The 25,863-nt window shown below is 44.9% G+C and overlaps 1 protein-coding gene across 4 annotated transcripts in view; it reads right to left on the bottom strand.

Moving 5' to 3' along the window:
- Positions 1-25,863, bottom strand: part of EMD (emerin) — an 83,831-nt gene that overhangs the window by 53,324 nt on the left and 4,644 nt on the right. For all 4 annotated transcript variants that reach the window (XM_077479057.1, XM_077479056.1, XM_077479054.1 and 1 more), the window contains exon 2: positions 16,298-16,391. In XM_077479057.1, coding sequence (XP_077335183.1) covers positions 16,298-16,379 — 82 coding nt within the window. In that variant the 5' untranslated portion in view covers positions 16,380-16,391. The remainder of the gene's footprint in view (positions 1-16,297; positions 16,392-25,863) is intronic.

Here is a 25,863-nt window from a genome sequence, read left to right as displayed (position 1 = left end):
ATGAAACCACTTTGCCGCCGTCAATTTGTAATAGGGCGGGCGGCAAGTGGTTAAAGTGGTTGTAAACCCTTACAAACCACTTTGACCTACAGGTAAGCCTAGATTAAGGCTTACCTGTAGGTCCAAAAAATATCTCCTAAACCTATACGGTTTAGGAGATATTTGCCCGAAGACAGGCACCGCTGTCTACGGCGCATGCGCCGTAGACAGCGGCGCGCAGGCGCACTGAGCGCGGCATTTCCAACAACGGAGCTGCCGCGCCTGTTGGCTCCCATGCGCAGGAGTGACGTCATCGCGGCTCCGCCGAATGACAGCGGCGGAGCTGCGAGACCCCACCGAAAAGATGGATGCGCCGGACTACAGGGGACAGCGGTGACATCGCTGGCTCCTGTGTCAGGTAAGTGACACATAATTGGCTACTATGCGATGCATAGCAGTCCATTATGCTTTGCCTTTGCAGGGAATGAAAGAGGAAGTAAACCCATCTGGGTTTACTTCCTCTTTAAGGACACTTGCTTACATTTTCTTTTTAAGGGCTCATGTACACAGGGTGGTTGAAAACCCTTTCTGAAGCCTGGAAACCAACGGTGAAATACGGCAATTTTACAGCTTTTACATACCGAGTTTATGCGAGTTTAGCAGTGGTTGTGAGCGTTTGTACACATAAGGTAACATAGGAGAGGGTTCAAGGGCTGCTGGAAAAAACACCCAACTGCTCCTAAACTTCAGTTTAGCAGCTGTAGTGTACATGAGGCCTAAGGCTTTTCTTGCCCACTTTTATTAAAAGTAATGTTCAAAGAGACTCATGTGGTTTCCCTCACAGGAGTTTTCCAGCATTTCTCTGACACAAAATTAAATGTACGTCAGCCGCCTGGCTTATAACTGCTGCACTTTTTGCTTTGGCCTTGAACCTCCGGCCCTTTTCTGTCTCCCCTGAGATAGTCTTCTCACAAGCTCAGCGCCTGTACCTAGCAGCTCCCTGCTGCACTGGCCCCCCACCTATCTCCTAGATGGAGCCCTCCTGACTCCTAGGCAGAGACCTCCTATGTCTGCCAGGGTACAGCCATTAGCCATCGACAGCTCCTGGACTACGAAGGATGTTCACACCTGCGCAATCAGGTTGCTGGTCTCCATTAAAGGATGAGCTCACTTTTACAAAAAAACTTCTTATGCAGATAAGGGGTACCTGTAGACACAAACTCAGCAGCTTCGACTAAAGTTGAATAATGCCCTCCTTTTCAGGAGGCGAAAGACCACCTGACTGCCATGATGGTCAATGTATAAACGTCTAATATTGCTAAAGACACACATGCTAAGTTCCTTAAAGTCTGGGAGCCATGGTTGACCTATGCCTTCCCTGAACTCCCTCCAACAAGTGTGGGTCGGTTCTGATTGGTATCAGTGATCCCAGGTCCCCATTTCCTCCATCCTTCCCTTCACCCTATCTCTAATTTCCTCTTTTGACTTTTCACACTCCCCCCCTTTCCCCCTTTTCTAACGTTCCAGGGCCCTCAGCCCTCTTTGGCCATCGATGGTTGCACAGGAACATTTCAATGGTGAGTACTACACATTTGTCATGGTTAGTTTTGCACTGTGATAGTTTAGAAAGGAGGCTTCCCTCTTATGTTTAGGTTGTATGTTTTGTTTTTCACATGCCAGTCTGTCAGGTCACTTGGGGACAGGTGACAGATGCACACCGTTAGGGTCAGGAGTGCACCGCTATGGTAGTGAACCCTATGGCTGACTGCTGTGGATGGAACTCTGGGTGGTTCAGAAAAGCAGGTCCACTGGAGCACCAACACTGATTCCACTGGGAGCTAGGGCATAAGATTCCCCAAGGCGTGGAGTCTAAGAGCCAGCAGGTGTTCACCAGAGCCTCTAGTCGTGAAGATGGACTGCGCTGCAATTGGCTCCAGGTCGTGGCCCCCAGGGTCTCCCAGCTTAGTGTAGGCTACAGGAGGATAGAGGAAGCACCAGCCCAGGACAAGGGATAGTCAGGAGATAAGCCAAAGGTCAGGGAAACTAGCAGACAAGGATAAACAGAGAACATGCCAAAGGTCAGGGTAACAACCAGGCAGGTATAGTCAAAGGACAAGCCAAGATCGGTAATAGAAACAGACGCAGAGCACATGGCAAGCAGGAGACAGGAAGCCAAACACACAATATTGCTAGGGCAAGGCAGGCTTGGACAGCACAATGTTAAATAGTGTATCCTGTAGAGGCTAGGGTGGAGCCACGCTGGGGGAAGAATACTTAACCATGCAGGTGTGAGAGTGCAGCCCAAGGCTGACGCACAGACCAGGTAAGCAGGGCATGAAGGTATTACTAGCGATTCATGACACAGTCCTAGCCCCTGCATGGGCAGTCTAGATGTCAAATTCTAGGTGCCTTTGACATTATCCCCCCCCCCCGTCAGAACACAATGACTTCGTAGGAGGGATTCCCCCATCAACAATGAGTGTAACCCGTGGTCACAGGAAAGAAAATTGCTCCATCTATAGCCAGCTTTAGACCCTTTTCCACTTTAAATTGTCAAAGAGACAAAAATGAGAATTCATTTTTCTAACAAAGCCCCAGACATCAGGAAAAACCTAACAGGAGTTTAAATCCTTCCCAACTGTATTTAAAACTAGAAATTTTTTTTGGGCTTGACATGCACCTAAATAATAAAAATGCCTTTGTACAAAGTAGAATCTTTATTGTGGGACTCCCAACGACCATTTGCATAAGTACACAAGTAAGTCACCATGGCAGCAGACATGAGATGTGATGTCTAAACACTAACTGGTGTTCACCAGAGCTCTTGATGGTGGAGATGGGTTTTGCGGCATGTTAGTACTGGGTCGTTGTCCTCAGAATTGTCCCACCAGGAGGTGAGTAAGGTGGGGTCTAGTAGCAGATATGGCAGGTAGGGATCAAACAGAAGCGCAGTCAGTAAACAAGCCAAAAGGTCAGTAACAAGTGGTTGCAGGTTGGGATCAAGCAGACGCATACTTGAAGAACAAGGCAAAGGTCGGTAATAAGTGTTACCGAAGATACGGATGGCTGGAAGAGTGACCATAGCAAGATATTGGCTGGAGGAAGCACAATGATCTGGCAAACAGGAAGTGCAGAGACATGGCTTAAAAATGAAGATCATGAAAGGAAAGGGTTCAAGGATTCAAGGTTCAAGAGAAACTAAACAAGGCAAGATTGCTCTAATGCCGCGTACACACGACTGGACTTTCCGGATGGTCTTCCCGATGGACTTTCGGTGGAGTTCCGACGGACTTTCTGAACAAACGAACTTGGCCACACACGAACAGACTAAGCCCTTGTACACACGGTCGGAGAATCCGTCAGAATGTGTCCTATCGGACCGTGTTGTCGGATAATCCGACTGTGTGGTATGCATCGGACTGTTTCCGTTGGACCAAATTTTCCAACATGTTGGAAATATTTTGCGACCAACTGGTCCGATAGGACATACTCCGATCATGTGTAGAGAATTTCGATCGGACAAAGTGCCACGCATGCTCAGATCAAATTCCTACATCAAAGCTATTGGCTACTAGCCTGAACGTAGTCCCATCGTAACGAAATTACGTCATCACGTTCTGAAAGATCGGATTTTTCGACAACTTTGTCGGGCCGTGTGTATGCAACAGTTTCGGAGAAGATCCGACGGACAAAATCCAACAGACAAAATCCGACGGATTTGGTTGTCGAAATGTCCGACCGTGTGTACAGGGGCTAAGTCAGTTCGTAAGTCCGTTCGTTTTGAACGTGATGACGTACATGGAACTTAACAAGGAAGTTCAATAGCCAGTAGCCAATAGCTTCCCTTGCGTCGTATTTGGTCCATCGGACCAGCACACAGACAAACGGTTTTCCTGATTTTAGTCCGTCAGATAGATTTGAAACATGTTCTATTTCTAGGTCTGTCTGATTTTTTTTTTTGAAAAACGATTGGACTAGGCACCTGAACAGCTCGCTGTCTAAACTCTTAGACCAAGCTTCCCTTGTCTAGTTTCTCTTGAACCCTTTCCTCCCATGAACTTCCTATTTAAGCCATGTCTCTGCACTTCCTGTTTGCCAGATTGTGCTTTCACAAGCAATTCTCCTGCTCCGGTCACTCCTCCAGCCATCTGTATCTTCGGTACCAATTATTACCGACTTTATGTTTGTTCCTTGAGTATGCTTCTGCTTGATCCCAACCTGCAACCACTTGTTACTGAACTTTGGCTTGTTTACCGACTATGCTTTTGCTTGATCTCTACCTGCTATATCTGCTACTAAACCCCAGCTTGCTCTCCTCCAGTTGGGGCAATTCTGAGGACCTGGCACTAACATGCAGCAAAACCCATCTCCACCATCAGGAGCTCTGGTGAACACCAGTTAGCGTTTAGATGCCACACCTCAGGTGAGCCCGTGTCAACTGCCATGGTGACTTACTCGGGGGCCTCAAGTACAGCCAATAACATATCCAAACAATAGTTTAGTTGCTAATATATTATTAATAAGACAGTAAAATACAAATGTTCTAACATTATTTTAGACAAGCTGGCTGCTATAATGCAGCTTTTGAGCAGCTTTCTCCACTGCTAATTGGTTATGTGAGAAAGGGACAAATTAGAAATTTTAGGAGTTTTCTCTTCCTAGTGACGTTACAGTATGACACATCCAAGAAATAAATATCTGCTTTGCACATTGTTAGAGCAAAGACATTGTTTTTCAGAGACCAAAGCTCGTGTCAACGAGCGCTAAGAAACGTCAGGACTAGAAGAGAAATAGTTTATGTAATGGGTGAAGGTTGGCTTCAACCTCTACCCCCTCCTTCTCACATGACAGTGTTTAGACCTATCAAATGGCCCCTTAGGGCAAACTAACAAGAGTCTGTGTAACCTGCAATAAAGTATAGTCACCTGCTTCAGAAGTTGTTGCTGACATTCATCACAAAATTATATTGAACAAAACATATTCCCCAGCATTAGAAAAGGTGTGGTCCAATCTGCCCGGAGACACCTTATAGACATAGGCACCTCATCTCCCAATTTATATGAAATTTTCAAGGCCAGGGAGGGGGAAAGAAGGGAAAAGCAAAAGGAGATTTTTAAACGGTGCAATTATAAATACTATTGAAACACATTATAATAAAAATTCATTTATTTATATACATAAAAAACACTATATTGTTGTGTATAGTGTTATGAAGTACAAAATACGCATTTATTACTAGACTAAGGCTGCTTTCACACTGGGGCGGGAGCAGCGTCGGCGGCAAAGCGCCGCTATTTTTAGCGGCGCTTTACCGTCGTTTTAGCGGCGGTGTGCGGGCGCTAGCGGGGTGGTTTTAACCCCCGCTAGCGGCCGAAAAGGGGTTAAACCCGCCCGCAAAGCGCCGCTGCAGCGGCGCTTTGCTGGCGGTATTGCCGCGGTGACCCATTGATTTCAATGGGTAGGAGCGGTATAGGAGCGGTGAATACACCGCTCCTTCACCGCTGCAAAGATGCGGCTAGCAGGACTTTTTTCACCGTCCTGCCAGCGCATCGCTCCAGTGTGAAAGCCCTCCGGCTTTCACACTGGAGTTAAAGGGGCCGGTTTTTTTCAGGCGTTACACAGGCGCGATTTTTAGCGCTGTAACGCCTGAATACCGCCCCAGTGTGAAAGCAGCCTAAAGAGATCCCGGCAAGGCAAGTTGATGAGCCAATAGCACTCGTTCCCAACATGTTTCGCAACAAGCTTCTTCAGGGGAATGTGCCACTAACAATAAACATAATTTAAAATGAATATATAATATAACATAAATCAACAATGTGTAATTACAACAGTACATGAACACCATATATTACAACCCAGGCATGTGTGATCTTAAACAAAATGGCGCTTACCACCCATCAATTGACAACCGCACAACCGGGGGGCAACCACTAGATGTAAAATGCGTGCAAACAGTCGGTCAAATCAGCAGCTGATTGGCCTTTTGGAGGATACAGATGGAGGTAAGTCAGCACTACAGAATGAGTAAGAGAAAACCGAAAAATAATACACCTATATAGTCAATGTACTTGTATGATTAATAATATATAAATTAGCCTCCAAGAAATGAAGGGATGGGGCAAAAAGCCTCACTTCAATAGTATTCTATAATGCTGATTAAAAGACTAAATTAACTATGACAAGTTATAAATATAATAACCAAGAGTAAAAATAATTAGATATAGTAATTCTAAAAGAGAAGGTATATGATCATACCTTTAGTGATATTTAGAAGCTGAACCCAATTAAATGGTAGCAGATTGGGAAATTCTCATAAGCCAAGTAAAATGAAAGATCAATGCTCCCAGTTAATAAACAGCCAGGCAATCAGAATGAATGAAGTCTGGCTGATAGACCCCTGTAGGGGCGGTTTCCCTGAAATTAATCAAAGCGAAACAGTAAATACACAATAAGGAGGAATAATAGGAAGTTGATACAGTAACAAAGTTTCAAATTACCAAAGTTTGGCGGTACTCGCGCTGTGCCGTTCGCAGGATCAGTGATGCGTACGGTATGAGCCTAAAGCAGTGCTGCTTATATCTCCCCCATCCATCGAGCCGGCGTCTGACGTCACCGGCTCGATGCGGACATACTGGAGGAGACACCGCGCATGTGTGGAGCCAGTGAAACCAACGGCCAGACTACAATTCCCATCATGCCACAGCACAGAAGGAGGAGCTCACCGGCTGGGCAAATATCAACTATAAACTTTGTTGATATTTGCCCGGCCGGTGAGCTCCTCCTCAACTTTATGTCATAGTTAATTTAGTCTTTTAATCCGCATTATAGAAGACTATTGAAGTGAGGCTTTTTGCCCCATCCCTTCATTTCTTGGAGGCTAATTTATATATTATTAATCATACAAGTACATTGACTATATAGGTGTATTATTTTTCGGTTTTCTCTTACTCATTCTGTAGTGCTGACTTACCTCCATCTGTGTCCTCCAAAAGGCCAATCAGCTGCTGATTTGACCGACTGTTTGTACGCATTTTACATCTAGTGGTTGCCCCCGGTTGTGTGGTTGTCAATTGATGGGTGGTAAGCGCCATTTTGTTTAAGATCACACATGCCTGGGTTGTAATATATGGTGTTCATGTACTGTTGTAATTACACATTGTTGATTTATGTTATATTATATATTAATTTTATATTATGTTTATTGTTAGTGGCACATTCCCCTGAAGAAGCTTGTTGCGAAACATGTTGGGAACGAGTGCTATTGGCTCATCAACTTGCCTTGCCGGGATCTCTTTAGTCTAGTAATAAATGCGTATTTTGTACTTCATAACACTATACACAACAATATAGTGTTTTTTATGCATATAAATAAATGAATTTTTATTGTGTGTTTCAATAGTATTTATAATTGCACCGTTTAAAAATCTCCTTTTGCTTTTCCCTTCTTTCCCCCTCCCTGGCCTTGAAAATTTCATATTCCCCAGCATATTCATTTGTGTTTATTTTGTTAATTTATTTCAGGCATTATCTGTGCAAACCTCTATAGAATGTAGTGATTAAACTAATCATACGTTCAATCCTCTTGTTATCCACATTGCATAAGTAGTATTCACTTGTTGTACTCTGTACAGGAATTTTTGTATGGAGTATTGATAAAAAGTGAAAACACTATAAAATGTGGGCTAAAGCAGCCCTAGCCCAGCCCCTTATACCTGACTGCTTATGGGAAGTTTAGGGAATCAAGAAAATACATGGGGGGGGGGGATGATATTTTAAACTAGAACAGACAGAATCTCGAGCAGCTGTGCATGGCCATCACCTATGATCCATCATAGGTGCATCCAGATCTTTCATATTTAGCCACATAAGACAAGAGGTCTCCATTCTGCTTAGTAGAAGAATGTGATCTTCATGTAGGAGGAGGACTCCTGGACTAGGATTCTTCCAAATCAAATGTTCCTTTTATGGTTGTGGCGGAATACATAGCATTACATGTAAACACATTATCTATCACATATCACCGAAAATGTGCCCTCCTCCTCCTTTAAAAATGTTTCCTAAATTCTCCAGAGACTCATCCCTCCCTCAAATGTCTCATATCCCCAGAAAATCTGGCTAGGATAAGTGAAAAATAAAAAAAGTTTACTTTCTTTTTTAGTTTCTGGAAGGAAACTCACTTGGACAGATAAATTATACTAAATGTAAAGATGGTGTCCCTTCCTAAAAACCAAACCCAAGGCCCCAACTTTACAAACCCATAGTACAAGCCAATAAACCGATGTGCTTCCCATTTGTGCTGATTTGTAACTATTACAAGGAGCGATCCACCAAAGGAAGCATCCAGATCTTTTGTGTCTGGCCACATAAGCCAAGAGGTCTCCATTCTGCTCAGGAGAAGAATATGATCTTCAAGTAGGACGACTCCTGGACTAGGATCCTTCACATTCAAGTCTTTCCTTTTTATGACTTCGGTGGAATACATAACATTGTACGTAAACACATCGTCTGTGACATACCACCGAAATTTGTCCACATCCTCTTAAAAATGTCTCCTAAATTCTCCAGAGACTCTTCCCTCCCTCAAATCCCCAGAAAACCTAGCTAGGGTAAGTTAAAGTAAAGAAAGTTTACCATTATCTTTTTGGTTTCGGGAAGGAAACCCACTTGGACACCTAGAAAGCATACTAAATGTAAAGATGGCGTCCCTTGCTAGAAACCAGACCAAAAATAAAGCTCCAGGCTCCTTAAAAAAACTAAAAGTCAGCAGCTACAAATACTGTAGCTGCTGACTCTTATTAAAAGGACACGTGCCTGACCACAAATCCAGCGATGGCCTCACCTGAGCCGATTCTTTTTTCGGCTTTGGGCGTAGGCACCTGCATCTCTAGTGGGGAAACAGAAAGTGAAGACTTTGTGGCTTCACAGCCTGTTTCTTGCTGCACATGTGTGAGTTGTGCTGTGCCTTGTGAATGGTCCCCTCAGTCTTCTGGGATCTGTGATGTGTCCCATAAGACTTTGGGGGAAGGAGGGGAGGACAAACTTTTGACTCAGTTGGCTGTGGCGCTCTGAGCTGGGATCGGGTACCTGTCAAAACCAGGTAGCTGCCCCCCCCCCCCAAAAAAAAAGTGGCATGCAAACAAGCGGAGCTTCCCCTTTTGGATGAAGCTCCACTTTAAGACCTCAACTGTAAAAAACCACAGCACAAGCCAATAACTCACAATGCTTCCCAACTACACTAATTTGTAACTATTTTATAAGGGTTGATCCAAACTAGGAAGCATCCAGATCTTTTACAATACATTTAGCCACATACAGTAAGACAAGTGCTCTCCTTTCTGCTTAGTAGAAGAATGTGATCTTCATGTAGAAGTCAATCAAAGCTTTTCTTTTATGGTTGCGGTTGAATGCATAGCACTACATGTAAACAAATCATCTGTCACATACCACCAAAATGCATCCACATCCTCTTAAAAATTGTCTCCTAAATTCTCCATAGACTCTTTTCCACTTCATAGGTTTAATAATTCAGTTTTAATTCATTCCACTAATTGTATATAGGTACACAACATTTCTCCAATGCAATGAATGGAAGATTAGGTTTCAAAAGCATTTGGAAAAAGAAAGGAAGGACGAAGACAAAGTGCCACTGTCTAATCGTAGTATACACGAATAAAGTTCAAAGGTGAAATAGAAAGGTAATGCACTCACATAGAAATAAGTGGGCACTGCAAAAAGACAAAAAAGTAGTGATGCGCAGTACTATAACAGGGAATTTAGCCTAGGAGGCTAATAAATTCTATAGGCACTAAGATTATTAGGTGATATATATACTACCGCATAAAGTAAAAGGATGGTATGTAAAAACGGTATGCGTGTATATATCACCTAATAATCTTAGTGCCTATAGAATTTATTAGCCTCCTAGGCTAAATTCCCTGTTATAGTACTGCGCATCACTACTTTTTTGTCTTTTTACTCTGTAACTGGGGTTCAAGTACCCCACTTCAGTGTGTGCAGCAGTACGAATACTAGATTCTTTCCTGATTAGGCGCAGGAATAACTTCTTTCATATTCAAGTGGGCACTGCGTATCTATAATCTGTGGAGTGCCCAGCAGGAGCCAATCTCTCTAATAGACATGAATTGGAGAAAAACAGAACAAAAACCAAATCAAAAAGAGAGTGCACCACTCTGTGTAGTATTTATTAAAAAATAATATAGTGAATAGATGAACAATATTGCACTCACATATGGTTGAACGAGACGGCCTCACAGAAAGCAGTGCTGAGAAAAGATGTGGGTGTGCAGATAGGAGGCCGCTGTGAACCGCAATGAAGTGACTTTGGTCCAGCAAAGTGATTGTGATGATGTCACACGTACATTTAGATGGACACGCCATCCTGAGACTTGACAAAGGTGACTCTGTCTCGAGATGTGTTGCTACACCCATTCACATATACGTGTGATGTCATCGTGGCAGCTATGTCGAATGGGAGTTTTTTCCTTGCAGTACCGTATATACTCGAGTATAAGCCGAGATTTTCAGCCCCTTTTTTTAGGCTGAAAGTGCCTCCCTCGGCTTATACTCGAGTCACGCAGATCAGGTAGGCAGACGGCGGGCATTCCACTATTCAAAAGCCGCGCCTCCCTGTCTGTGATAGGCGGAACACTCAATTTCCCAGCAGTCAGTGTTCCGCCTATCACGGACATCCGCTCATTCTCATACTACGGACGAGGATGAGAGGATGTCCGTGATAGGCGGAACACTGACTGCTGGGAAATTGAGTGTTCCGCCTATCACAGACAGAGAGGCGCGGCTTTTGAACAGTGGAATGGCCGCCATCTGTCAGACGAGGAGGAGAGGTGCGGCATGGCACACAGAGGCTGCAGAAGGCAAAGAGGCTGTAGATTGGCACAGGTAGGCTGCGATGGAAACAGGGATGGACGGGACACAGGGATGGACGGGACACAGTGATGGACACAGGGAGGTATGCAGCTGCTGATGGGCATTGTTTACCCTCTTTTCCACTCTTTTAAGCTGTAACAGTAGCTGCTGCATGTCTCACCCTCGGCTTATACACGAGTCAATACGTTTTCCCAGTTTTTTTGTGGTAAATTAGGGGCCTCGGCTTATATTCGGATCGACCTATACTCGAGTATATACGGTACATTGCGGCCCCCATCTGCCCACCCACAGTAGGCTCTTCTTAGTTGTCCAGCACTTCTTGCTGTGAGGCCATCAACTTGATAAGCTTACAATCCTCCATGCTGCCATCTATTGGGACCATATAAGAACACCACCTGCTGGAGCCTTTTATTAATGCAGTGTCTTCATAAACCAAAAGTGAGTGCAATATTGTTCATTTATTCACTATATTATTTTTTTTTATACATTTTACACGGAGAGTTGTGTGCGTTCTCTTTGTTTTTGTTCTGTTTTTCTCCTATTAATGTCCATTGGAGAGACTGACACCTGTTGGACACTCCACAGATTATAGATATGTAGTGCCCACTTTTTTTGTACGTGAGTGCATTAGCTTTCTATTTCACTTTTAAACCAGGGTGGATTTGATTTAAATCAACTCAATTTAAATCATAATTTTTAAAGAGCAACTGTCATCTCTGTCCCGCAGTGGCTCCTCCTCTGACCCGCTGTTATCTCACCGACAATCCCATTCACATTTTTTTTGGTGAGTGGATGCCCGCTAACAGACGCTGCCATGATGGATCTGAAATGACGGGTGCTCTTTAAACGCAAGGACTTATTCTTGCTGGTAGTTAGAATCTTTGATCTTGGCAAACAAAATGAAGGTTTCATATTTAAAATAATAAGCTGTTAGGTTAGTAAAACAGCGATATCAGAACAGATTTTAGGTTAATAGGTTAATCGCACATCGTTTGAGAACTACTAAAATTATTTTTTTAACTAAAACCATAACATTGCCAGTGCATGTTATCTCAGCTTGCAGAGCTTGGATTTATTTAATGAGTTTAGCAAAAAATCGAAATATTGCAGAATATACAGCCTCGTGCTAAAATAACTAAGCTCCATTTCATGCTGAATAAACTAAATTATTAATGTATCTTAAATAGAAACCTATCTTTAGATAGATTTTTACTCCAAAGGCATTTTATTCAAATACATTTTGATATAAAAAAATAAAAAATCATATTTAACCACTTTCAGACCGGACCAATTTGCTGGTCAAAGACCAGACCACTTTTTGCGATTCGGCACTGCGTCGCTTTAACTGACAATTGCGTGGTCGTGCGACGTGGCTCCCAAACAAAATTGACGTCCTTTTTTTCCCACAAATAGAGATTTCTTTTGGTGGTATTTGATCACCCCTGCGGTTTTTATTTTTTGCACTATAAACAAGAATAGAGCGACAATTTTGAAAAAAACGCATTATTTTTTACTTTTTGTTATAATAAATATCCCCCAAAAATATATATATAAAAAAAAAATTTCCCTCAGTTTAGGCCGATACGTATTCTTCTACATATTTTTGGTAAAAAAAAATCGCAATAAGCGATTATTGATTGGTTTGCGCAAAAGTTATAGCGTTTACAAAATAGGGATAGTTTTATAGCATTTTTATTAATAATTTTTTAACTAGTAATGGCGGCGATCAGCGATTTTTATTGTGACTGCGACATTGTGGGGGACCCATCGGACATTTTTGGGACCATTGTCATTTATACAGTAATCACTGCTATATAAATGCAGTGATTCCTGTGTAAATGACACTGGCAGTGAAGGGGTTAACCAGTGGGTGGCAGTGTAGGGGTTAAGTGTTCCTAGGGGTGTGTTACTAACTGTGGGGGGGTTGGGCTTTCATTTAGTGAACACTGATCTCTGCTCCAATCACATGGAGCAGAGATCAGCGTCACTAGTTGCTAGGCAGAATGGAGAAATGTTGTTTACAACAGCACTTCTCCTTTCGGCCGCTCCGTGAGACGATCGCGGGGATGCCCGCGGCGATCGAGTCCGCGGGTCCCGCGACCGGACTCACGGGGGTCCCGACCAGCGCGGGAGCGTGCCGCCGGCGGCGCGCTCCCGATGGCAGGGTGGCAAATTTAAAGGGACGTACATGTACGCCCATTTGCCTGCCCGTGCCATTCTGTCGACGTACATTGTCGTGCGCTGGTCAGCAAGTGGTTAAATAACAACAAAATAAAAAAAATTATTGATTTTTATCCACCCTGCTTTCAATTTTTTTCACGTATACTACGCTTAGACAATGACACTCTCTCCCTCCTTCCTTTTTTTTTTACATGATCGTTGGTGGGAAGTACCCCAGATCCCGTCTGAAGGATTGGCTTAAGATGCTATTGAAGTGTGATTTCCCTTATGGACCTTTCATTTCCTATGAACTCTATAAGGGTCATAACTATACACTGCTGGAAGATTATTTTTAGCAGGAGATACCAGTGTTACTCTCTTGCCACCAGGTAATTCAAAAATATCCATACTTGTTGGGATATGTATGTCAATGAAAAGAATTTTGAAGTTGTGGAAAACTGGGGGCATGCTTCATGTGGCAGTCATAGACTGGACACACATTACATGAGATTGTTGGGGAGATTTATTCTAGCTTCCTGTTCCGCTGACAAAGCGTCACAAAGACAGGAAGTGCTGAGCTCTCCCATAGAAGGTGACAGATCCAGAAATATAGATGCATTTTTTTTTAATTTGTGTGTGGAAAGGTCAATACATCTGTCTGGCCCAAAGGCTGAGCTCCAGGAATTCAGTCACTTTGCAAAATGTGCTGGATTACTATGGATTAGAGCTGCCACGACACGTCGACGTAGTCGACTACGAAAATACGTTGACGTGCGTGCAGGGCGTCGATGCGTCACAGTGGGGGCAGTGCTTAGCATCTACGGCTCCCCTCCGTGCCGCCGTCCCCCTCTTCTCCCCCTCCGTGCTGCCGTCCCCCTCTCTTCTCCCCCTCCGTGCCGCCGTCCCTAGGGGTGCAACGGATCGTCACCGATCCGTGCGCACATGCCGCGCTCCGCGGTCTCGGCCTTAGGAGAGGCCGCGGCTTCGGCCTAGCTCCAAAGCGGCGGCCATCTTTCTACACCCAGGCGTTTACAATGTGATCGCTCCGATGGAGCGATCACTTGTAAACAAACCGTTTCTCTCTCCCCTCTCTGTACTGATCTGTGCAGTGGAGGGGAGAGGTCGGATGGATGCAGCCATCCCTCCATACCCTGCCAATACTCTGCCCGCCAATACTCTGCCAGCCAATGCAATACTCTGCCTGCCAGCCAATACTCTGCCCGCCAATACTCTGCCCGCCAGCCAATACTCTGCCCGCCAGCCAATACTCTGCCCACCAGCCAATACTCTGCCCACCAGCCAATACTCTGCCCGCCAATGCAATACTCTGCAATACTATACTCTGCAATACTATACTCTGCCAGACAATGCAATACTCTGCAATACTATACTCTGCCAGCCAATGCAATACTCTGCAATACTATGCTCTGCCAGCCAATGCAATACTCTGCAATACTATACTCTGCCAGCCAATGCAATACTCTGCAATACTATACTCTGCCAGCCAATGCAATACTCTGCAATACAATACTCTGCCAGCCAATGCAATACTCTGCAATACAATACTCTGCCAGCCAATGCAATACTCTGCAATACAATACTCTGCCAGCCAATGCAATACAATACTCTGCCAGCCAATACAATACTCTGCCAGCCAATACAATACTCTGCAAGCCAATGCAGTACAATACACTGCCCGCCAATACACTGCCCGCCAATACAATACTCTCAAGGTTATCCAAAGGATTAATTAGCTAATCAAAAAAAAAAACCACTAGATTCATTAAAAAATAAAAATAAAAAAAATAATCAGATAGTCGTTGACTAATCGAAGAAATAATCGATAGATTAGTCGACAGACAAATTAATCGTTAGTTGCAGCTCTACTATGGATTACATCCTACAAGGTGCATGCCAGCTTGTGGAATGATCTCTTTAATTTACTTTGCATCAGGAGCATTGCTATAGCTCCGATGCTAGACTGTTGGTCTCTCCGCCCCTCCCCTCCTCCTGTGCAATCACAGAACATTTTGTATTAGGTGAACCCATTCACAATATATACAAAGCCTTCTGTGAATGAACAGCAGAGGGGATGGGTGGGCAGAATCTGTGTGTAAGAAAACATACTGTATCTCTTGTGAGAGCGCCAGGAGTATATTGATCGCTGTACTCCCACTGCTCAGTAAAACTGCCCACTGTATATAAAAAAAAAGAGGCATGCACCTTGTTTTTTTAGTTTATTGATTTTCTTTTTAAAGTGATTATAAAGTTTAGTTTTTTTTTTTTAAATAACAAACCTGTCATGTTTACCTGCTCTGTGCCATGGTTTGGCACAGAGCAGCCCCAATCATCTTCTTCTCGGGCGTCAGCGCTTCTGGCTCCTCACCCTTAACCAGTGCCCCCAATAGCAATCCGCTTGCTATGAGGGCACTGGTGTGTGCTCGCCCCGCTCTATGAGTCCAATAGACACACAAAGCTGCGGCTCAGCCCCGCCCCCCTCCTCATTGGCTCACTGGCTGTGATTGACAGCAGTGGGAGCCAATGGCTTCGGCTGCTGTGTCTCAGCCAATAAGGAGAGAGAGACACAGGACAGCTGAGGCTCCTGTGCACATTGCTGGATTTAGAGGGGGCTCAGGTATTGGGGGGGAGCAGCACACAGAAGTTTGAAGGTTTGCATGAAGGTAAAAAAAAAAAAACCTTCAGCCTTTACAACCACTTTCATTTGGTTTAGCCCCCCCACCCTCCATCATTCATCAAGGCAAATTACATCAGTGCCCCCAGTGACTTCTGAGGTATGTGCTGCACATATCCCAGGAGGCAGCAGGACCGCCGCACTTCAGCCCATTCACTAATGGAGGAGGGGTGTGGGCCTACCAGTGCATCATCAGTAGGCTGTGGCCGAACGCAGAAGAACCAGCACAGCCTCCTGATGATGTCACAGATGAGCATAGCGTCGCAGGACCTGGAAGCGGCTGCAGACACAAGGATCTCACGCAAGGAGCCAAACACTAACCATGAGTGAAAGAAACGTTTTTTGTGTTATCATTCATATTCTCTGAAAAATGCCCAAGAAATCATAAATTCTGCCAGGGTATGTAAACTTATGAGCAAAACTGTACATCCATTCTACAATCTTTTTCACAATTCTAACTTCAAATAAATTCTATATGCTGACAATAGTACCAAAACAAATTACAAAATTAAACATGTTATGAATGCACAGGTTCACTGCTGTAGATAAAATTCAACATACCAACGATTGGCCCATGATTTATTCCGTATTCCCGCAGGACTTTTATGAGCTCCGTATCTGACAGGTTTTTGAACTTGTCCATGCTTGGCAATCTCTAAGAATAAAATGCAAAACAAATTATTAGTCTTTGGCTATACTTTTATCAAGCACATAACTCTTTCTTCACTCCACTGCTGAGGACCTGTTTTTAAGTCTGAAAGAGAAAATGAGGAAGTATAGTGTAACCTGATTTCTTGTTTCATTTCCTCAGTGTAAAACTCCCAATTTTTTGATTTTATGATTAACCTCTTCCCGAAATAGAGCATATAAGAAGCAAAAGGGTGGCAGGGTCTCTAAAGCCTAGCCACTGTCCATGGGGCTCTGAGATTCTCTGATGAGACAGAACACAGAGCGCTAACTGACAGGTTCTGGACAACAAACTTAAATAGGCTCTGGGATATTTTAGATTTATATGTGTAGTCACATAAAAGAAAGCTTCAAACAAGCTCCATAGCTCTGGCGAGGCAATTTCCATATAGCAAGGCTTCCCCCCCAATGGGCTCCAGCCATAGACATACAGAAAGGAGCACCAAACCAAAACCGGGATGAGAGTCCAAGGTAATTTTATTGGTTGTGGTTTGGAGAAAAGGAGATTTCATCTCCAAATACGGAAAGACTTCTTCACACAAGACAGGTCTTGACAAATTTGCTTGGAATCTAGGAGCCAGCTAAAAAAGTTAGGAGCCAGGTCCGTAACGGCGATCCGGACCTGTCCCTGGCCTGACCTGGAGACGAGTGAGGGGAAGATGGCAGCCCCCCCCCCTCTCCAAGTCATTGCCCATAACTCTTAGCCCTTGTACACACGGTTGGACATTCCGACTGAAAATGTCCGATTGGGCCTCGTTAGCGGATAATCCGACCGTGTGTGGGCTCCATCAGACTGTTTCCGTTGGAATATCCAACCGACAAAGTTTTAGAGCTGGGCTATAAAATTTTCCGACAACATGATCCAAGCGGACTTTGTCCGATCGTTTGTAGAGAATTCCGATCGGACAAAGTGCCACGCATGCTCAGATCAAATTCCTAGACCAAAGCTATTGGCTACTAGCCTGAACGTAGTCCTGTCGTAACAAAATAACGTCATCACGTTACGAACGATCGGACATTCCGACAACTTTGTCCGACCGTGTGTATGCAACACCAGTTTCGGACAAAATCCGTTGGATTTTGTTGTCGGAATGTCCGACCATGTGTACAAGGGCTTAGAGGGACATTTTATTTATTTTTATTTTTTTCAAATGACAATTTTTTTTTAATTGCATTTTAGTGTAAATATGAGATCTGAGGTCTCTCTGACCCCAGATCTCATATTTAAGAGGACCTGTCATGCTTTTTTCTATTACAAGGGATTTTTACATTCCTTGTAATAGGAATAAAAGTAACACAATTTTTTTTTCTAAAAAGAACAGTGAAAAAATTAAAAATAAAAGTTAAAATAAATAAGAAAAAAAATAATTTTAAAACACGCCCTGTCCTGCCAAGCTCGCGTGCAGAAGCGAAGGCATACGTGAGTAGCACCTGCATATGAAAGCGGTGTTCAAACCACACATGTGAGGTATCGACGTGATCGGTAGAGCGAGAGCAATAATTTTAGCCCTAGATCTCCTCTGTAACTCAAAACATGCAACCTGTAGAATTTTTTAAACGTAGCCTATGGAGATTTTAAAGGGTAAAAGTTTGTCGCCATTCCACGAGCAGACATCATTTTGAAGCGTGACATGTTGGGTATCAATTTACTCGGCGTAACATTATATTTCTCAATATAAACAAAAATTGGGCTAACTTTACTGTTGTCTTATTTTTTAATTAAATAAATAATTTTCCCACAAAAAAGTGCTCTTGTAAGTCCGCTGCGCAAATACGGTGTAAGAGACAGTATTGCAAAGACCACCATTTTATTCTCTATGGTGTTAGAATAAAAAATATATATAATGTTTAGGGGTTCTAAATAAAGGGAAGGAGATGGGCGGGCAGTGAAAACAGGCAGGGGAAGCTCCTTTAGCATTGCTGGTTGTCATACCATCGGCCACCACGAGAGAGCGCCAGATTCCAGAAGGAAGCATAGGACCGCAGAAGGCCTCAAAGCCGCAGCCTCAATTACCGGTGGCACGGCCCAACGTGATCACGGGCGGGGGAGGGGAGGGTTGGGTGTGCAAGGAGACGGGCTACCCCCCAGCTGTGCCACTCCAGGCGCCAGGTCGCTAATTCTAGTCGCAAATGGGATCTGGCGCCTGGGGTTTGTCGAGCCCTACAGTAAGAGCTGTGGCATAGACTTCCTCAAGACCTAGTTCTGGACAGCTCAGTAGATTGCTTTTAAAAAAGTCTTGGATTCTTTCCTAAATGTACATAATATAACTGGATACTAACATTTATAGGTTAATTTTTGATCCAGGGAATAATCCGATTGCCTCTTAGGGGCGAATTTTTATTTTTTTTACCAGCTGGAGCAAATTGGATAATGCTTTTTTTTTGCGCCCTTCTCTGGATCAACAGTGTCAGGAAAAAACTTAAATTTTTAAATAAGGAATTTTGAAGCAAAATAAGGGTCAGTGCCTACCTGCAGCCTCACAAGTGTCATTAATGCAGCCTCACCATTGCCATCAATGCAGCAGCCTCACCATTGCCATCAATGCAGCAGTCTGATCGATGCCCATCTGCAGCCTAGGGAGGGAGGGGGCGGGACCAGCGCCAACAGATTACATACAGTGAGAAGCTCCTATGATAGACAGAACAGTGGTACAATGGCTTCCCAGAAGACGGGACTTCCTATTACAGAGGCCGCCAAGTAAACAGAAGATTCTCACTGTATGTAATCTGACGGCGCTCTTCCCGCCCCCCTCCGAAGCAGCTGAAATCAAAGTATTGCTATATAACACGCATGCGCTATTTTCACTCGATTTCCAGGGTGGAAAGGTGCGTGTTATACGCCAATAAATCAGAAAACAGTATCTATTGTTTAACTGGATGGACTTGTGTCTTTTTTCAACCAGACTAACTATGTAGGTTAAAAAAAAGTCTTCTAAACCGTCCAACGCATGTTGGGAACAACACCAATGGTAAAGTGGGGAGTGGTGTTGCCACCTAAAAGCACTGAAATGGTTTTTATATGACTTTTTATTTTCTTACCAATAATTTAAATAGTCTTGGACCTTTTCATCCAGTTTTGATCTGGTGTTCCTTTCTATATGTTTCTAGGACTGACAGCTCCAGGTCACTGTATGCAATTTGGGAGACAGCAGGATGGGCTCCCAATCATGTGACCTCTTTGATGGCCAATCCCAGTGATCATGTGACTGGGGATGACTTTGGGTGTTAACAAAAACCGCAAAGAGTAAGTTCACTTTTACAGAAAGCCCTGTGAAGCCCCATACACACTATCAGTTTTTCTGCTGAGTTTTTCCATCAGGTTTACCAAAACCATGTAGTGCAAGGGCCTGCCTGATTGCATACACATTGAAACTCTTAAGGTTTGACCTCCTATTATATGGTTTTGGTAAATCTGAAGGAAAAACTCAGCAGAAAAACTGATAGTGTGTATGGGGCTTAAGATGAACTTACACAGGTCGCGCTGACCTGGACCATGGTAATCTCCGGTTCTAAGCCCCGGTATATCTGCGCCAGGAGCCCGCGGCTTAGAAACCCTCTCAGTTGAGTGTCCAAAACGTTTTGGAGCATTCCAATTGGTTACATGGGTGGCGCTGACCAATCAAAAGCCGCATAGCCCATCCTGTCAGCTATAAAGACTCTGGATGCAGAGAGGATTTCTAAGTCCCGGGCTCCTAGCACAGATATACCGGGGCTTAGAACAGGAGATTAAAAGATTGCGGCGGTCCAGGTCAGCGGGACTGGGGGGGGGGGGGGTTAGGTTAGGGAGGGGCTCTAGAAGGGGGGCCTATGTAAGTTCATCCTACAGATTTTTCCACAATTCTTGCATAGGTGGAAACTTCCTCATGTCCTGCACATGCGCAGATGATGTCCGGCAGGGCTGGGGTCCCAAGAGAGCCCTGCGGCACACATCTCTGCATGCTCCAACCATCTCCGCACCCATGGGGTTTCCTGTGTATGCATAAAGACTGTTACCAGGGAAGAACAAAACCATTTTGATCTTTTCGCGTGGGCAGATGAAGGCATTGTAGGACCCGTAGACACATCTGCGCATGCGCTAGGTGACATACACTGTGGCAGCATTGCAATGTCACTACTGGGCAGGCTTAATTAGCGCTCAAGCTGATGACTGGTGCCCAGTCCAGGTGAGCACTGCTCCCCAGCACATTTTGGAAGGTGCACTGCTGAAGGCGTCTCCTGTACGCATGTTCAGAAGGCCAGGTGAAGGTGTCAGTGCTGGTGTGGGTGCTCCTGGATGTAGAAAAGCTGGAGGAGGGAAGGTTAAGTATAGGTGGCTTTGGATCCTTATTAAAGAGTTCTGCGCCCCCCCCCCCCCACAAAAAATTAAGTCTGTCCAGGGTCCCCGCGATGTCGGCACCCCAGACATTTTCCGGATAGGCTCTTGGGTGCTGCCACCTCCTTTCATCTTCACAGCCGTTTCCCTATTGCCCATGTGTGAAGCGCACTGCGCTTTTCTTCTGACTGGCCCGGTGGCGGAGGAAGGAGGCCGAACTTCTGAGGGACAGCGCCGTCTCTTGGAAGTGGGTAAGGGGACCTGTCAAAAACAGGTACCCCCCCCCCCCCCGAAAGGTGCCAAATATGGCACCAGAGGGGGTAAAGGAAGCGGAAGCACATAAGCAGAGGTTCCACTTTTGGGTGGAACTCCGCTTTAACCAGTTATTTACTGTGTTGACAGAGGAGGGTTTCCTATTTTTTTTTCATCTGGAATCCTTCACTGAAACTCTTAACCTTGCTTTAATTTTCCTATTACACTTTGGGGTTGATTTACTAAAACTTGGAGAATGCAAAATCTGGTGCAGCTGTGCATGGTAGCCAATCAGCTCCTAACTTTAGCTTGATCTATTAGACCCCTTTCATACTGCCAACATTTATCAAGCGCTACAGTGCTAAAAAAAAGCACCTGTATAGCGCCTGAAAAAATGGCTCCATTCACACTGGAGCGGTGCGCTGGCAAGGCATCAGAAAAAGTCCTGCCAGCAGCTTATTTGGAGCGGTGAAGTCACCTCTGCTTCCCATTGAAATCAATGGGGCAGCACTGCGATACCGGCGGTGTTTTTTTTAGGCGGATTTAACCCTTTTTTGGCCGCTAGCGGGGGGTTAACCCACTAGCAGCCAAATAGCGCAGCTAAAATCACAGTAAAGCGGTGCTAAAAATAGCACCGCTTTACTGCCAATGTGCAGGACGGCTCGGTGTGAAAGCCCTCTTAAGCTTTGAAAAAAAAAAACTGGAAGCTGATTGGTTTCTATGCACAGCTACACCAGATTTTGAACTCTCCAGTTTTAGGCTGGGATCACACTGGAGTACAAAGCGGCTCACAGCAGGCGTCCGATGCGTCCCTGTTCACCGTTTCAGGTCTGATTTCGGTCCAAATTTTTGGCTGAATTTGGACCTGAAATGGACCAGAAGAAACACAGGACTCCTGTGTGATTCGCACCCGAGCCGCTCTGGAGATGTGTGAAGCGGCTACATAGGGAGCCGGTCAGTCACAATCTCCTGAAATGCGAATTGGATGTGGAGGAACCCACATCCAATTCGCAATTGTGTGAACCAGCCTAAGTAAATCAACCCCAATGTGTGCCATATCCACAACATGCAAAAGTACCTATCAGCCGTAAAGCCTAGTACACACAATAAGATTACTGGACGAATGATCATCCATTTTTTTTGTTTGTTTGCATGCTAGTCTCATATCGAAAACTAACAGGTTACACTAAAGTAAGAAAAGTCTTGTATGGCAAAATAAAGTGATGTCATTTATTTGTATTGTATTTTTGGACGAAAAGTGTACTGATTAACCACTTGTTACAGTTATACTGCTGCAGAATGGCACGGCTGGGCGAAACAACGTTCTGTTACGTCGCTTTGCGCTATGGCCACTAGGGGTGTGCACCCGCTGCTCACCCCGGAGCAGATACGAGTGCCCAGCTCGTGGCTCACCGAGAACCAGGATCTGTGTGTGTAAATGAGGGCAGAAGAGACTGATCGTGTGTTCATACTAAGTATGAACAGCGATCTGTCATCTCCTCTAGACATTCCCCTCCCCCTTTCAGTTAGAACACAGAGAGGGAACACAGTTAACCCCTTGATCACCCCCTAGTATTAATCCCTTCCCAGCCAGTGACATTTTTACAGTAATCAATGCATTTTTATAGCACTGATTGCTGTATAAATGACAATGGTCCCAAAAATGTGTCAAAAGTGTCCGCCATAATGACGCAATCCCAATAAAAAAAACGCAGATCTCCGCCATTACTAGTTAAAAAAAAAAATGCTAGTCTATGGAGTGACGGATGTCAGCGGTGACATCCGACCCAGTCCGAGCCACTAAAATCAGATGGATGCCCCTACGTTCACATCCATCCCTGGCTGATCGGGTGAGATCTGATTCGTCCAATCTTGCCATAGTAACTAGCAGCGCTCGACAAGCCCCTCCCCACTCAGTGAGCAGAGAGGAACCTGTCATCCGCCGGCTCAGCGGAGGTCAACGGAGAGATCTCCCGCTGAGCAGGCGGACTCTAAGGCAGCGGATCCGCCTCTTGAGAATGAAGCCTTAGATTCTTTCCAACTATCTCTGGGGACTACAGAACCTTTATGGTATAAAGAAGTGAATAGGGGGATGTTTCTGTAGTGCTGTCCAAGGATGAAAAAGTAAATTCTCTATAGATATAGCACAGTCAGTGAGCGTGGTCTCTGTAGGACAGGAGGTTTGTTACTGACAGGATCACCAGGTGAAAATAAAGGGGGGAAAAGCTTAAAAAGGGGAGGGGGGAACTAAAGCAGCCACCAAATCTAAGGACTGGTAAACTGTAATATTTTACATTTTTCTTCTTGGGTTTAGATATAGTTAGTGGAACTCTGCCAATGTATACAGATAGAAGCAGCACAAGTCAACATCAGGAATGTCTGTCCCTGAAATTGTCTATACAGGACATTATTTTGGCCATATAAGGGGAGAATTTGAACCTTCCCATTAGTCTGTTTTTTTAGCCACTTCAATACACTAGACCCAAACTACATTTTTATTATTTTGTTCCTACAAATAGCGCTTTCTTTTGGTGGTATTTGATCACCTGTGGGATTTTTATTTTCTGCTAAACAAATAATATATTTTTTTTTTAAATAGGATTTTTGTAATTAACTGTAAAATCCTTTTCTCTGGTGTTCATTGACGGACACAGCACTCAAATTTTGACCTTAGGGTTATATCGCCACCTTTAGTAGAGGACTAGGCAGAACACATAAAAAACAACACAACACCGCCCAGCGGCGGTCCTACTGGCTATAACCCCTCACTCTGCTTCCAGCACCTCAGTTCGTTAAAAAGCAGTACAAACATAAACAGGAGTGGGAGCTGTATCCGTCAATGAACAGCTGAGAAAATAATTTTACGGCGAGTACAAAAAAAATCCTATTTTCTATTTCATTCATTGACGGACACAGCACTCTAATCTTGACCTTAGGGAAGTCCCCAAGCAGTGTCAAAAACGAGGGGCGAGAACAGAAAGAAAATAAACCCCACCCATAACAAAAAACTCCTCCTCAGAGGAGTCGCATCCTCAAACGGCCGCCTGCAAAACCTTGTGGCCGAAGCACGCATTCGAAGATGCGCCCACATCAACTTTGTAAAATTTGGTGAAAGTGTGAACGGACAACCAGGTTGCCGCCTTACACACCTGGGAAAGAGACGCTTGATGTCAGAAAGCCCAAGAGGCACAAAATGCCCGGGTAGAGTGTGCCGTCACAGGAAAGGGAAGCGCCCGCCCCCTTATGGCATAAGCCTGAACCACGATCTGTCTGATCCCTGAGAAATGGTGGCGGACGAGACTGCCAGGCCCTTCTTTGGACCAGCCACCGATACAGACAGAGTCCGACCTCCGGAAAGGAGCCGTAGCAGACAGATACACCCGCAGAGCACGGACCACATCCAAATAATGTAAAGCAACCTCCTTGGGATGCGACGGCCGAGGACATAAAGACAGGAGCACAATGTCTTCATTTAGATGAAACAACCTTTGGAAGAAAAGAAGGCTGCGGCTGATCCTTATGAAGTACCAAGTAAGGAGACTTGCATGACAAGGCCACCAACTCACAAACCCACCTTGCAGATGTAATAGCCACTAGAAAGACTACTTTCTGAGAGAGTGTCAATAAGGGGATCTCCCTAATGTTTTCAAACGGCAATTTCTGAAGCACCGAGAGCACCAGATTCAAATCTCATGGGGGCAGTGGCGGTCATACAGGAGGAGCCACATACCGAACCTCCTAAACAAAAGTATGCACCAATGAGTGAGTTGTCAATGGTCACTGAAAAAAGACAGCCAAAGCTGATACCTGCCCCTTCTGAACCACTCCTCGCTGCAAAAACAGCAGGATCCTGGAAACTGAATATGTACGCGGATGCCACCCCATCTCCTCACACATGGAGATGTAGGCCTTCCATGTGCGATGATAAATCTTCTGAGAAGAAGACTTCCGTGCCCTCAGCATAGTGGAAATCACCGAAGCTGACAGTCCTCTGTCCCTCAGCACCTGGCTTTCAACAGCCATGCAGTTAAAACCAACGACGGTATAGCAGGGTGAAGTATTGGACCTTGCGACAGCAGGTCCTCCTGCATCAACATCCGCCACTATTAGTACTATGTCGGTGTACCAAGAAAGTCAAGGCCAATCTGGGGCAATCATAATCACTGGAATCCCCTCGGCCTCCACTCTGCGTAGCAGACGTGGGAGCCGAGAGGCTAAGAGATCCACATCCAGCATGCCCCACCTTAGGCAAATGAGCTGAAACACTTCCGGATGCAGTGAGCATTCCCTCTGGTCCAGCAACTGACGACTGAGTTAGCCCGCCTGCCAGTTTTCTATGCCGGGAATGTGTACGTCTGACAGAGCCGGCACATGCCGCTCTGCCCACTGTAGGATGTGAGAGACCTCCAGCACTGGAGCTGAGCTCCTTGTCCCTTCTTCATGGTTAACCTATGCCACCACTGTGTTGTCTGACTGGATCCTGACCGCACACCCCTGCGACCATGTGGAGAGGCACCGCTTGATCGCCTGAAGCTCCAGTACATTGATCGGCAGGCGGGATTCTTCCAGAGACCCTGGGCCGACTGGATGCCCCAAACTCCTCCACAGCCAGACAGACTGGCGTCCATCGTAACCACCATCCAATGAAGAGGAAGGAACGACTTTCTCAGCCACCAGAGAAGCGAATCCCTGACTGGCTGGCTCAACCGAATTTGACAATTCAGGGATGTTGGAAATTTGTCCCATTTTGACAGAATCTCTTTCTGCAAGACTCGAGTGTGGAATTGAGCATACGGTACCGCCTCAAAAGTGGCTACCATGAGACCCAGAACTCACATGCAAAAATGCAGGAACGACCACCTGTGGGACATCAATA

Source organism: Lithobates pipiens, unplaced genomic scaffold (assembly GCF_037356315.1).
Source record: "Lithobates pipiens isolate NorthernLeopardFrog02 unplaced genomic scaffold, aLitPip1_a1.2 Scaffold_1, whole genome shotgun sequence".
NCBI classification, from domain to species: domain Eukaryota; kingdom Metazoa; phylum Chordata; class Amphibia; order Anura; family Ranidae; genus Lithobates; species Lithobates pipiens.
This window is presented reverse-complemented; position numbering and strand designations above follow the sequence as displayed.